At 43.2% G+C, this 15498-nt stretch overlaps 1 protein-coding gene across 1 annotated transcript; it reads left to right on the plus strand.

The window, feature by feature from the left end:
• Positions 1-12406: 12406 nt before the first annotated feature.
• Positions 12407-13568, plus strand: LOC103677169 (olfactory receptor 10H1-like). The gene has a single exon (XM_008706408.1). The coding sequence runs from the start codon at positions 12492-12494 to the stop codon at positions 13566-13568; it is 1077 nt and encodes a 358-aa protein (XP_008704630.1). The 5' UTR covers positions 12407-12491.
• Positions 13569-15498: the final 1930 nt, after the last annotated feature.

Here is a 15498-nt window from a genome sequence, read left to right on the forward strand (position 1 = left end):
GCCTAAACTGAACCAGCGAGGCAGCCCACGGAATGGGAGAAGATATTTGCAAATGACACTACAGATAAAGGACTGGTATCCAAGATCTACAAAAAGAACTTCCTCAAACTCAATACACTAGAAACAAAATAACAAATCAAAAAAATGGGCAGAAGATGCGAAACGGGTGATCACCCTTTTCCACGAAGATTGACAAATGGCTAACAGACACATGAAAAAATGTTCAAAAAAATCATTAGCCATCAAGGAAATTCAAATCAAAACCACACTGAGATATCACCTACGCCAGTTAGAATGGCAAAAAATAGACAGGCGCAAGAAACAACAATTGTTGGAGAGGATGTGGAGAAAAGGGGATCCCTCCTACATTGTTGGGAAGTGGAATGTTGGTACAGCCACTCTGGAAAACCGTGTGGAGGTCCCTTAAAAAAGTTAAAAATTGAGCTTACTCTATGATATCCAGCTTATTGGTAACTACTGGGTGTTTACCCCAAAGATACAGACGTAGTGAAGAGAAGGGCCATATGCACCCCCACGTTCATAGCAGCAATGTCGACAATAGCTAAATCGTGAAGCTGAGCCGAGATGCCCTTCAACAGATGACTGGATTAAGAAGTTGTGGTCCATTATATACAATGGAATATTACTCAGCTATCAGAAAGAACATGAAGTTCTCAACACATTTGCTACAAACATGGATGGCACTGGAGGAGATAATGCTAAGTGAAATAAGTCAAGCAGAGAAAGACAACTATCATATGATTTCTCTCATCTATGGAACATAAGAACTAGGATGCATCAGTAGGGGAAGAAAGGGATAAAGAAAGGGGGTAATCAGAAGGGGAATGAAACATGAGAGACTATGGACTAAGTGAGAAACAAACTGAGGACTTCAGAGGGAGTGTGGGGTTGGGGGGGAATGTGGGATAGACCGGTGATGGGTAGTAAGGAGGGCATCGCATGGTGCACTGGATGTTATACACAACTAATGAATCATCTGAAATTACATCGGAAACCGGGGATGTACTGTATGGTGACTAACATAATATAATAAAAAATCATTAAAATAAATAAATAAATAAATAAATAAATAAATAAATAACACCAATAAACGTAACAAAGTTCAACATCAAGTAACAGACTGGAAGAAAATATTTCATGATATAAAATGGAAAAAAAAATACACACCAGAATGTATAAACAACTTGCAAATTAAAAATAACAAAAAATAATAAGCCAATGAATAATAAGAATGTGTGCAAGATTAAATACAAAATAATATAAAGAAAATATAAATAAAAACACTATAATCAAAAATCATATCAACATCACTAAAGAGGAAAAAATGTTCATCAAACATGTGAAAAGATCTTCTTTACAAAATTTTTAACTAGGTGTTTGCCCATTAGATTTGGTAATAAACTTAAAAGACTGATAACATCAAGCAATGGTGAGGATGGGAAACAAGTATTCTTGTATATCAGTGGTAGGAACATATACCGGTAAGCATTATTTTAAGGTAATCTGGGTTTGTAGCTGAAAATTTAAAGCACACATACTCTCTTCAATTCAACAATTCTGCTTGTAAGGATGTCCTGCAGATACGCACCTGAGCTGGAAAAAGGTGTATAGAATGTTGAAAAACCGTAATATCAAAAAAAAATTAGAAACAATCTAAATAACTCTGAAGAAGGGAAAAATGAAAATAAACTATAATACATTGTACTGTGGAATAATATGCAGTTATCAAAGAGAAGGAAGATACTCCTGTACCAAAGATCTCCAAGATATATTATTAAATTAAAAATGAAAAAAAATTGTGGAATGTCATACTATCGCATAACCCTATGTGTATCATCTTATACTTGTAGATGTGTAAATAACATGTGGAGAGACATAGAAAATAGTTGGAAAGACACTCAAACTACTAATTGCAATTATAAGCTGGAAAAAAGAATGGACAGTATGAAGCTTTGGCTTTATTGTTTTAGTATGTAAGCAACATTACGTTTTAATGAAAATTTTAAAAGCAAAAAAATAAAATCTACAAATAATTTTTAAATCCTGACTTAAACCGGCAATAGAACTTTCACTTCAAGATGAGTAAGTACTTGATAATAGATAAATTTGTTTTTCTTTTTTTACCTTTATTACTTCCGTGAAAAGGAACACACAAAATATGTCAACAGAAAGAAGCTGAAAAGAAGCCGTAAAAGGAGTAACTAATCAAGTCACCACAATTGCTGAAGGAATAACGGAACATCTTTCAAGAGTGAAGTTACTAATGCTATTTTATTTCTCCTACTTGCCAAAACAGAAGTTTAAATGTGATGACTAACTAAATACATGGTGTTCGGGTTATATTTTTAACCCTATGTCTCACATCTTTATCACTATTCGTTAAGATCAAGAGTTAAATCAAGGCTTGTGGGTCTCTAAGATGCTGTTACCTTGAGCACATTTCCTGTCAAGTGTATTACTCAATAATAAATGGTAGACCTATCCACAATGAAAGAAAAAAAAAAAAAAAAGAACTAGGATGATCGGTAGGGGAAGAAAGGGATAAAGAAAGGTGGGTAATCAGAAGGGGGAATGAAACATGAGAGACTATGTACTATGAGAAACAAACTGGGGACTTCAGAGGGAGGGATGGGGGGAATGGGATAGACCGGTGATGGGGTAGTAAGGGCGAGGGCACATATGTGCATGGTGCACTGGGTGTTATACACAACTAATGAATCATCCCGAGCGCTACATCGCAACCCAGGGATGACACTGTATGGTGACCTAACATAATATAATAAAAAATCATTAAAAAAAAAAAAAGCTAATGATGTACTGTATGATGACTAACCATATTTTTTTAAAAAAGCCAGAAGCTTTTGCTCAGCTAATGGAAAACTGTCCAACAAAATCAAAGGCAAACAGAACGGAGAAGATATTTGCAAAAGTCTTAGTAGATAAAGAGCTAGTATCCAAAATATACATAAAGAACTTAGCCAAACTCAACACCCAAAAGGAAAAATATCCAACCAAGAATGGGCAAACACATTATAGACATTTCTCCAAAGAAGACACCCAAATGGCCAAGAGACATATGAAAAAGCTTAGCATCACTCAGCATCCCAGGAAATACAAATCAAAACCAAAATGATATAGAATGTCATACTGGTCAGAAAGGCTAAAATTAACAAATCAGAAATGACAGATGTTGGAGAGGATGTGGAGAAAGGGGACCCCTTTACACTGTTGGTGGGAATGCAAAAATGGTGCAGCCACTCAGGAAAACCCCAATGATACAGACGTAGCGAAGGGAAGGGCCATATGCACCCCAATGTTCATAGCGCATTGTCCACAACAGCTTAATTGTGGAAGGAGCCGAGGTGCCCTTCAACAGATGACTGGATGAAGAGGATGTGGTCCACTCTGAAGTGTTTTAATCAGGAAAGACATCACATTGCCAGATTTCAAGCTATACTACAAAGCTGTGATCACAAAGACAGCATGGTATGAACAAAAACAGACACATAGATCAATGGAACAGAATAGAGAACCCAGAAATGGACCCTCGGCTCTTTGGGCAGCTGCAATATTTGATAAAGCAGGAAGAAACATCCAGTGGAAAAAGACAGTCTCCTCAATAAACAGTGCTGGGGAAATTGAACAGCTACATGCAAAAGAATGAAACTTGACCACTCTCTCACACCATATACAAAGATAACACCAAATGATGAGAAAGACCTCGATGTGAGACAGAATCCATCAAAATCCTAGAGAAGAGCATAGGCAGCAACCTCATGACATTGGCCACAGCAACTTTTTCATGACACATCTCCAAAGGCAAGAGAAACAAAAGATAAAATGAACTTGTGGGACTTCATCAAGATAAAAGCTTCTGCACAGCCAAGGAAACAGTAAGAGACAGCCCACGGAATGGGAGAAGATATTTGCGAATGACACTACTGATAAAAGATGTTATCTACGTTCTACAAAGAACTTCTCAAACTCAATACACATGAAACAAATAAACAAATCATAAAATGGATGGAAGATGAACAGACAGTTTTCTAATGAAGACATACAAATGGCTAACAGACACATGAAAAATGTTCAAAATCATTAGCCATCAGGAAATTCAAATCAAAAACCACACTGAGATACCACCTTATGCCAGTTAGAATGGCAAGAATTGACAAGGCAGGAACAACAAATGTTGGAGAGGATGTGGAGAAAGGAGATCCTCCTACACTGTTGGTGGGAATCAAGTGGCAAGTTTCCACTGGAAAACAGTGTGGAGGTCCCTTAAAAGTTAAAATTGAGCTTCTCTATGACCCAGCAATTGCACTACTGGGTATTTACCCCAAAGATACAGATGTAGTGAAGAGAAGGGCCATATGCACCCCAATGTTCATAGCAGCATTGTCCACAATAGCTAAATGGTGGAAGGAGCCGAGATGCCCTTCAACAGACGAATGGATAAAGAAGATGTGGTCCATATATACAATGGAATATTACTCAGCCATCAAAAGGAATGATTTCTCAACATTTGCTGCAATATGGATGGGACTGGAGGGGATAATGCTAAGTGAAATAAGTTAAGCAGAGAAAGACAATTATCATATGGTTTCACTCATTTATGGAACATAAGAAGTAGGAAGATCAGTAGGAGAAGGAAGGGAAGAAGAAAGGGGAGAAAACAGAAGGGGGAATGAACCACAAGAGACTATGGACTCTGGGAAACAAATTAAGGGCTTCGGGCGGAGGGGAATGGGATAGGCTGATGATGGGTATTAAGGAGGGCACGTATTGCATGGTGCACTCGGTGTTATACACAAGTAATGAATCATGAAACTTTACATCAAAACTAGGGATGTACTGTATGGTGACTAACATAATATAATAAAAAATATTATTATTTAAGGAAAAGAGAAGATGTGGTCCATATATACAATGGGATATTACTCAGCCATCAGAAAGAACAATTACTCAATATTTGCAGCAACATGGACGGTACTGGAGGAGATTATGCTAGTGAAATAAGTCAAGCAGAGAAAGACAATAATCATATGGTTTCACTCATTTATGGAACAGAAGAAATAGCAGGAAGATCGGTAGGACAAGGAAGGGAAGAATGGGGGGGGAGTAAACAGAAGGGGGAATGAACCACGAGAGACTATGGACTCTGGGAAACAAACTGAGGGCTTCAGAGGGGAGGGGAGTGGGGGATTGGGATAGGCCAGCGATGGGTATTAAGGAGGGCACATATTGCATGGAGCAGTGAGTGTTATACGCAAATAATGAATCATGGAACACTACATCAAAAACTAAGGATGTAAAAAAAAAAAAACTAAGGATGTACTGTATGGTGACTAACATAACATAATAAAAAATTATTATTAAAAAAAGAAGGAATAAACACCTTTCAGGGAAGTGAACAGGTGCAGCTCCAGGCACACACTCCCCTTTCACACATCCAGAGAGAAACACTGACTGCGGAGCAGCTACTGAGACACTTTGTCACATCAACACTGACAATGAGACCCTGGGGTTCCATTTCATTGTTTTACAATTATTGATGTTAATGACTAATGCCATCTAAGATGTCCTTATCCAGAGCCTGTGACTATGTTCCCTTACCCAGCGCAAATGAGATGCAGTTAAGGATCTGAGACAGAGGGATTGTCCTGGGTCATCCAGATGGGGCTGCTATAATTGCAAGTGTCCTTCTAAAAGGGGGCAGGTGGGGTCAGACACAGAGAGAAGTAGGGGATGTGACACTGGAAGGAGGGACTGGAGTAACTGAAGAGGGAACTTGAGCAAAGGAATGCCTGCTGCCTCTGGAAGCTGGGAAAGCAGGAGACAGATTCTCCCCTGGATCCCCCAAAGGACGCAGCCCTGCTCACACCTTGACTCACACCTGGTGACCCTGATTTTGGCTTCTGGCCTCCAGCATAGAGGAGAACAGACGTGTATGGTTTTAAGTCACGAGGTTTATGTGCTTGTTACTGACTAGAAAATTGACTCGTGAAAGGCATCCTATCATTCTATGTGATTTGGTTTCATGACAAAATGAGTTTCAAGCCAGATCCTTGGGCCATTCTTCTCTATGGAGAAGACTTAGGGCATTCATGTCACTCATGAGAAAGGCTGAGTATCCTTAGAAGTCCATCAGCAAAGGTGAAGGAGTCCTGAGCCCGGCAGCAGGATTTGCTCATTGGCAGCAAGGCCCTTGGGGTGTGTTTGAGGACACATGTGACTGTGTAGCTATGGGGTATCCAGCCCAGGGCCTCTGGTCTACACCCAACGAACTCAGCACATAGGAACTGGAGGACACCAGGAACTTTCTCCCTGCTCGGTGTGGACTGTGTGAGCTCAGAAGAGATGCTAAAACTCCTGTGTGATGAGGCCTCTGCCTTACAATAAGGATACATAAACACTCACATCAGCAGAGAGGACACTAAGTTGCAGGGGTTGACCTGGTGGAAATATTTACACAAAGGAAAGACCACCAGGGATCTGGAGATCTGGAACTCATCTCTTCAGATGGAAAGGTGACATTTTTCCAAGGCTTCTTTTTCTTTTGAGTGTTTTGTATTCCAGTTCCCCAGAGAAAGAGAACTATCAGGATAGATGTGTATACATATCTATGTGTTTTATATGTATTAGTATATATCATATAACATATGTAATAATGTTACAGTATGTTTTGAATTCACCTTTTTACTGCTTGTTTCTATTTTTTTTAAATGCACAATCTCATCACACATATAACATTTTTTCCTTGGTACTATAATAGTAGTCTCGTAGCTAAAGACTAAGTAACACCAACTACTAAGCGAATGAGATACAAGATGTGTAATTTCGTTTACAAATTGAAATGACTTTCCCTTTTGGCACTGGTTTTAAAAACAAAGAAAAGGTTTGAAATAGTATCAAAAAGGAAAATCTTGCTTGACACTTAGTAGGAGTTTATTAAATATTTGTTGAGTAAAAAACTCAATGTAGTGAGCAAATAATGTTCCTGTGCAATTACAATATACTATAGATTATAATGCATTACTTTATACTGTTGCATTTTACATAATGTAATACGTCTGCATCCAGCTCTGCCTCTCCCTAGACTGAGGGCTCTTTTAGGCTTACAACAGTGTTCTTTTTAGGTTCCGAGATTCACACCAAGTTCCTTAGCTAGGGCTCAGTGAAGATGTGATGGATGGAGGAAGGAGGGAGAGAGCATGAGAGACAAGAAGGGAGAGATGACTGGAAGGAAAGAAGGGAGGGAAGACCTGGGGGAGAGAGAGAGGAAGGAAAGAGAGAGAAAGATCCAGAGAAGAAAAGTGCATTCCCAGGGCCCCGGTCACCCTCTTTGGACTTGGAGAAGCTGGCATCCTGTATCCCAGACTCTGGTGAGAGACCTCTGGGAATCTGCCACAGTGGAGGGCACCAGGGAGATAAAGCTCCCGCCTGGCTTACCACTGGCCCCGCACTCGGCAGGAGGCACAGCTCCAGTCCCAGCTGCAAACAGGGCATCCCAGGCTGACAGTCTGCAAGCAAGGTAAGAGGAGCTGTCTTTCCAGCAATGTTTTCCAGGAACAGGTGGCAAGAGCCAGGGTAGCGGAAAGGAGAAAGCATGCAGAGCGTGGAAAGCCAAAGCAAAGGGAGGCTGTGACTGGAGGAAGGGGCCTGGAGGGCGATGGGGCGGAGGTGGGTTTACAGTCCCAGCAACCTGGTCCCACACTGAGTCCATCCACTGCCCACACTGCCTCCTTCCCTCAAAGCCTGGACCAACAGCAGTCAGGGATGTCAGGATCCATTCCCAGGCAGGAAGTGTTCTCTGTCCCAGGTGCGGGGAGAGTGGTGTTGAGCCAGAGGGTGACACTGGGTTTGTCACCATGTACATGTGTTTGTTCATTTATGCAGTGCCGTATGTGCACTTGTGTTTGTCCATATTCATTTCCTGAAGCTGCTGTGACAAAGTCCCACAATCGGGTGGCTTTAAACAATAGAAATTTATTCTCTCACAGTTCTGGAGGCTAGAGTCTAAAATTAAGGTATTGGCAGGGTCATGCTCCTTTCAAAGGCTCTAGGGGAGAATCTTTCCTGGAGTCTTCCAGCTTCTGGTGGCCTCAGGCATTCCTTGGACTCTTCCTCTGTCTTCACATAGCCTGTGTGTGTCCCCTCCTATTCTTGTAAGGACACAAGTCATTGGATTTAGGGCCCACCTTTATCCAGGATGATCGCACCTTGATCCTTACCTTAATTACATCTGCAAAGACCTTATTTTCAAATAAGGTCACGTTCTGACGTTCCAGTGGATGTGAATTGGAGGGGGTGCTATTCAACCCACCATGATACCCTTGTTTGTGTGTCTCTGGCTTATCTCAATCCCACACAAGCCCCAGGCACCTGGTTCGTGCTCAGTAGAGGGGTACAGAATGAGCAACAGTGTCTCTGTTCCTGGCCAAGTGTCTCTTGGGTTTCACTGCCAGTGTGTATTTCAGAACCCGTGTACCTGCGTGTTGGTGCTCAGCTCTGTCTGCTTATCCTCCTGGGAGCCCGGCTTGAGTCTCAGACACAGGTACATAAGCAGAGAGAGCTGAGTGGGTTGAATAGTGTCCCCTTGGGGAGGAAGGATGGAAGGGCATAGGGGCAGGATGTGGGAGGCAGCCAGAGCGTGCCCTGGCTTGGGGTTCTAGCTGAGAGCCCATAGCTAGGATGAGGGCCTGACCTTTCTCCTCCCTTACATCACACCTGTACAGGTCACTTGGAGACCCCCACCCCATGGAGAGTATTGCACAGGGGCTGTTCTGGGAAGCGTGACACAGAACAAGTATCAGACAGAGACAAGGAGCCAAGAGAGACCCCATTTTTTGGTACCGTTTATACATTTTGAAGCACATACCCTGGCCTGTTTGTAGCCAGGAAAGAGGAAGAGGTGGACTGCCCATGGGAGTGGGAGTACGTGCTGGGGTAGGGGACATTCACAGTGTAGACAAAGGGTACCCTAGAACAGGGATTGACACCAATACGCATCACCTGGAAGAGAAGGGTGAGTGACAACGAGCCCAATAACAACAATAAAAAGTGACCGCAATGCCAGCTAACATTCCTTGAGAACTTTCTCTGTGCTAATCACTTGGCATCAAATTGCTGGGCTTCAGAGGGGAGGGGATGGGGGAATGGGATAGGTTGGTGATGGGTAGTAAGGAGGGCACATGTTGTAATGAACACTGGGTGTTATACACAAGTAATGAATCATGGAACTTTACATCAAAAACTAGGGATGTACTGTATGGTGACTAACATAATATAATAAAAAATATTATTATTTAAAAAAAATCACCACAGGGAACTTTTGAGGGCAGTTCTCTGGTTATCCCAACACGTGGTGAGGACCCAGCATTTGAACCATGGGTTGACATAACTCCACAAGGGGCATGTGTCTCAGAAGATGGACTCTGGCAGCCAGCAGAGAGGTGGAGTCGAAAGGGGAGGTGGGCAGGCACAGTTCACCAGGACACAGGGAATGAGGCCAGACCCAGGGCTAGCCATGGGACAGAGAGGCCAGAAGTAGGGGCCAGAGATGGTGGCAGAGGGATGAGGTAGAGGAGGGAGTTGAGACGGTACCCCTGGAACTGCTGGGCTGCCCCAGGCCATGTAACCCACAAATGCTGCTTTCCTGTATGAGGGACCCCATTCTGACACTCAGCCCAGTAGTCCATTTATTTAAGGTTTGTACTTTTTTTTTTCCTGTTTAAGGAACTTCTTTCCTGCTCTTAGAGCACAAAGATCCTATTACACTTACTCTCATTAACTGTAGTTTTATCTGTCACAATTATGTTATTAACCTATCTTGATTCTCTTTGCGTTGGGATATGGAGAGTCTAGTTTTGGTTTTGTTTGTACAGAGAGATACTTTCCTCAACAGCATCCCCTAAACAATTCATCTCTTTCCCAAAGAGCTGTGGTGTGACCGTTACCTTATACAAATGGCCGGCTCTGTTTTGGAGGTCTGCATTTGGAACGACTGGTCATCTGTCTGTCCTTGCACAATCCTACACTGCTTTATTTCCCAGACTCTGTAGAATGTCTCCATATCTCAGAAGGCAATTCCCCCCCCCACCTTCTTTCACGCTTCATTTCAAGACTGCCTCAGTGATTCATGGGTCATTATTTTTTCATAAACATTTTGGAATAAGTTCATCATCTTTCTCAAGCAATCCAACTGGATATTTCTGAGAAGATTATATTGCATATATAGATTAAATTTGGGGGAGAATGAACATCTTTCTGATATTGTCTCTTCTTTTCATCCATTTATTTATATGACCTGTCATGTTTTCTATCTGGTAGAGGTCTAATTGTTCTCCATGAAGCTCTTGTGTGTTCTTGTTTAAAGTAATCCCTAGATTGTTGGCAGGTTTTGTGCAACTTTGAGCGGTATTTTATTTTGTAATATTTTATTAATTAATTTCAAACTTATGAAAAAGTTGCAAAAATAATACAGAAAATTCTTATCCTCCCATCGCCAACCCCCTCTAATGGAAGGATCTTACAGAAGCCCAGGACAATGATCAGACCCAGGAAATGATCATTAGTATATAACACTATATAGCAAGCAACAGATCTTACTAGAATTTTTCTGGCTCTCCACTAATATCCTTTTTCTATCCCAAGACACAATCCATTTCATTTAGTTATTTCAACTTTTCAATATCATGCACTTCTTAGTATTTCTTAATTTTCCTTTTAGCCTGAAGATTAATGAGTGTCAGGGATGTCAGGATCCCTGTGGCAATGTCAAATGGTTCAACCTAATATTTACATTCTAAGTATTTGGGAATTTTGAGGTATCCTATTCTTATTAAGTTCTAGTTTCGTTGCCAAATGGTCAGATGCTTCGGTCTTTGTAATAGTGGTACTTGGGAATGTACCGGCACTTCCTTTTTTTTTTTTTTTTAAAGGTTTTATTTATTTATTCGACAGAGATAGAGACAGCCAGCGAGAGAGGGAACACAAGCAGGGGGAGTGGGAGAGGAAGAAGCAGGCTCATAGCGGAGGAGCCTGATGTGGGGCTCGATCCCATAACGCCAGGATCACGCCCTGAGCCGAAGGCAGAAGCTTAACCGCTGTGCCACCCAGGCGCCCCCGGCACTTCCTTTATGACCTCACACAGCGTCCTTTTTGGAGATCATTACATTCTCTTAGTGTCTGGGTTTTTTTTTTTCTTTGTTTTTGTTTGGTTGGTTGATTTTGGTGTAGCGAATAGGAGTATACATGTGTCTGTGTGTATTTGTACAGATTAAATATACATATATAAGTATACATATATATTAGGTATGTACATTAATATATATATGTAACACCTCAAGTATTAAATAAGGTGACAGAATTAAGTCCTAAAACACCAGTAACTACAAAAGAGGTAAATGTATTAAATACTCAATTAAAAGAGAGATACAACCATAGGTTGCTGCATTTTAAGACAATCTGATTCTGGCCATTCATGCCTGTCCTCACTCTTAACTTGTCCAGTGTTTATCATCTATTCCATGCCCCCACAGAAAGTACATTATATGTATAATCTTATTTAATCCTCATAACAACCTTGTCAGCTAGATATTATTATGATCAACTTCCTTTTAGGGATGAGGAAACTCAGGCTCAAAACGATTAAGGAGCCAACCCAATGTTGTTGCTGTTGGTGTAGATGTTGGAAGCACTGTTTTAAAACAACTTCTCAAATTTATTTAATTCATGTGGATAACATGGTAGAGTTTTGTCATAAAAGAACAAAAGCCACCACGTAATACCTGCTAAGCCTTGCAAACAACTCAGAGTTGATGCAGCAAACTGGAGATAGTGATGCCAAGATCTGCACTGACATTTCAAAGATGGAATTCCAACCAGCACCAGATTGTCCCAATTTGAAAATTTTTATTGCAGACCCTTGCATAATAATTTAAAAAAAAAAGAAGACTGAATTGTTGCTTTTTTTTTTTAATTTTCCATTCCTGCTTAGAAACATGTCTGGAGGCACTGACAAGATCTGAAGAGGAGGGGCGCCTGGGTGGTGCAGTCGTTAAGCGTCTGCCTTCGGCTCAGGGCGTGATCCCAGCGTTATGACCCCACATCAGGCTCCTCCGCTCTGAGCCTGCTTCTTCCTCTCCCACTCCCCTTGCTTGTGTTCCCTCTCTCTCTGGCTGTCTATCTCTGTCAAATAAATAAATAAAATCTTTAAAAAAAAAAAAAAGATCTGAAGAGGAACTCAACCCAGGTGTGGCTGAATAGAGACCCTGAGCTCCTTCCACTGAGATTTTAAAATAGTAGCTATTATTATTATTACTATTACTATTACCATCATTTCCTGAGTTCTTACTATGTGCCAGGCCCTGCACTATGCACTTGAAGTGTACGATCTTTGTGAACCCCAAGCAGCTCCGAGGAGCGCTGCCAGTCATCATGAGCAGCAGGTGGCGGAGGGACTGGCCATGGCCTGCAGGGGGAGGGTCCCCTCTCCCCCCGGAAAGTCCTCCCAGGCCCATGGGTTCAGCGCGGACCTGGAGCAACTGCCCACCAGTCCGCCTTCACTCTCTCCCAACCCAGGGATGGCTACCACTCTGGGTCTAAACCACAGCTCCATGTCTGAATTCATCCTCGTGGGCTTCTCCACCTTCCCTCCACATCTCCTGCCCATCTTCTTCCTGCTGTTCCTGCTCATGTACCTGTTTACGCTGCTGGGGAACCTGCTCATCATGGCCACTGTCTGGAGTGAGCGTGGCCTGCACACGCCCATGTACCTCTTCCTGTGCGCCCTGTCCATCTCTGAGATCCTCTACACCTTGGCCATCATCCCACGCTTGCTGGCCGACCTGCTCTCCACCCTTCACACCATCCCCTTTGCGGCCTGTGCCAGCCAGATGTTCTTCACCTTCATGTTCGGCTTCACCCACTCCTTCCTGCTCACAGTCATGGGCTATGACCGCTATGTGGCCATCTGCCACCCCTTGCGCTACAACGTGCTCATGAGCCCCTGTGGCTGCACCTGCCTGGTGGCCTGGTCTTGGGTTGGTGGCTTGGTCATGGGGCTGGTGGTGACCATGGCCGTTTTCCATCTCACCTTCTGTGGACCCAATGAGGTCCACCATTTCTTCTGCCATGTGCCGCCTCTGGTGAAGCTGGCCTGTGGAACTGATATACCACTAGTGGCCCTGGGTGTGGGCCTGGTGTGTATCACCTCCCTGCTGGGCTGCTTTCTCCTCATCTTCCTCTCGTATGCCTTCATCGTGGCCACCATCTTGAAGATCCCCTCTGCTGAGGGCCGGCACAAAGCCTTCTCCACCTGTGCATCCCACCTCACTGTGGTGGTCATGCACTATGGCTTTGCTTCTGTCGTCTATCTCAAGCCCAAGGCTCCCCAGTCTCTGGAAGGAGACACCCTGATGGGCATCACCTACACAATCCTCACGCCCTTCCTCAGCCCCATCATCTTCAGTCTTAGGAACAAGGAGCTGAAGACCGCCATGAAAAAGACCTTCCTCAGCAAACTCTATCCCCAGAGCCCCTGAAGTGGCTTCTTTTGTGGCAGAGGATGTGTTGGGTAGAGTCACCTCAGGCTTCCATCTATAAAATGGGAATGATTCTGCTTCAGTGGTGATGATCTTTTTTTAAGATCTTATTTATTTGAGAGAAAGAATTCATGAGCGGGGAAGGGGCAGAGGCAGAGGGAGAAGCAGACTTCCCTCTGAGCAGGTAGCCCGATGCAGGGCTGGATCCCAGGACCCTGAGATCATGATCCGAGCCAAAAGCAGATGCTTAACTGACTGAGCCACCCAGGCGCCCCTGGTGATGATTATTGGTTGTGAATTCCCCCACCTGCCTTCTTGGCAAGTACTCTAAATTCTAAATGTTTGTTTTCTCTCCTTTCCCCCAGTCTCAGTGACCTCATTCCTCCTGTATTCACTGGAGTCACAGCCTCCCAATGTATGTCAACTTCCTCTTGGTTGCTGTGCCCGAGGGTGGCAGGGGGTGGGGGGTCATGCCCACATCAATGTGTTGGGAAACCTATGTACATGGTTTATTACAAATGTGTGAATGAAGGATGCTTGCTCTGCCTAAATACATACACTGTGATTGGGCACCTGCTGTGTACCCAGCATTGTGTCCTCTGCTTCAGACACAACATTGCTCTCATTCTGAATACCATGTTGAGGAAAAGAAAGCATTTTTGATGAAGAAAATGATTGTTCATTTTTAGTTCTTTACATTTTTGGTAGAAAGTTGTCTCCTCCTTTGTGTCGCCTTTGTTGGCTGAGGTGAATAACAGTCTGAAGATACAAATTACAGAAAGAAAAAGAGGTGATTTGCATTTCTCCTTGAGAGAAAAGAGATGTGTGGACAGATGGGGCAAAGATGTGGGAGAGGACTAAGGAAGTGGGGACTGGGCTGAGGGAAAGAACTGGGACAGGAGAAAAAACCAGTTGCTGGTAGTTGACTGGGACATAAAGGAAGTGATGGGCCCAGTGACTGGTGAAGAAGTTTGAGGAAAGAACAGGCACGTAAATGGACATTTTATAAGGTTTATGAAGTTACCATCAAGTGCCTGATGTAAATTCCCCTTCCCTCACTCCCTTGAAATCCTCAATAAATATCCATTTCTCTTTCATGTGTTGTGGAGTCAGATATATTGGGGGGAAGCATCCACAGGTTGGGTCCTACTTCAAGGGAGGTGCTCAGGCAGAGTCAGACAGCCCCTTGGGGTTACTCAGCCATCAGAAAGAACGATTACCCAACATTTGCAGCAACACTGATGGGACTGGAGGAGATTATGCTAAGTGAAATAAGTCAAGCAGAGAAAGACAATTATCATATGGTTTCACTCATTTATGCACTTTGTTTTTAAGTGAGGAAATGGGGGGCGCCTAGGTGGCTCAGTCGTTAAGTGTCTGCCTTCAGCTCAGGTCATGATCCCAGGGTCCTGGGATCGAGCCCCACATGGGGCTCCCTGCTCAGTGGGAAGCCTGCTTCTCCCTTTCTCACTCCCCCTGCTTGTGTTCCCTCTCTCACTGTGTCTCTCTCTGTCAAATAAATAAAATCTTTAAAAAATAAAAAAATAAATGAGGAAATGGGCACAGTGAGATTCGGACTTGCTCAGGGTCACAAAGCCAGCAAGGTACAGGGATGCAGTATGGGGTCAGCCCAGTGAGTCCTCTGGGGTAATGGGTCTCCAAATCGGGGACACATCACAGTCACTTGGAGGGGTGGTTAGGTCACAGACTGCTGGGCCTCACTCCAAAGTGTCTGATTCAACAGGTCTGGGAAAGAGCTCTAGAATCTGTGTTTCTAACAAGCTCTCGGGTGCTGAGGCTGCTGTCCCAAACCCCGGACTTATAAAATCTTTAGCTCAAAGACAAAGCCAGAAATTTGAGTTGGAAACAAAAGTAATTTCCTTCCTTCCTCCCTCCCTCCCTTCCTTCCTTCCTTCCTTCCTTCCTTCCT

Source organism: Ursus maritimus, unplaced genomic scaffold (genome assembly GCF_017311325.1).
Source record: "Ursus maritimus isolate PB19 unplaced genomic scaffold, ASM1731132v1 scaffold_14, whole genome shotgun sequence".
NCBI classification, from domain to species: domain Eukaryota; kingdom Metazoa; phylum Chordata; class Mammalia; order Carnivora; family Ursidae; genus Ursus; species Ursus maritimus.

Bases quoted from the DNA above. Each gene is read 5' to 3' on its own strand.
- LOC103677169 (XM_008706408.1), top strand. From the start codon at position 12,492: ATGGCCTGCAGGGGGAGGGTCCCCTCTCCCCCCGGAAAGTCCTCCCAG.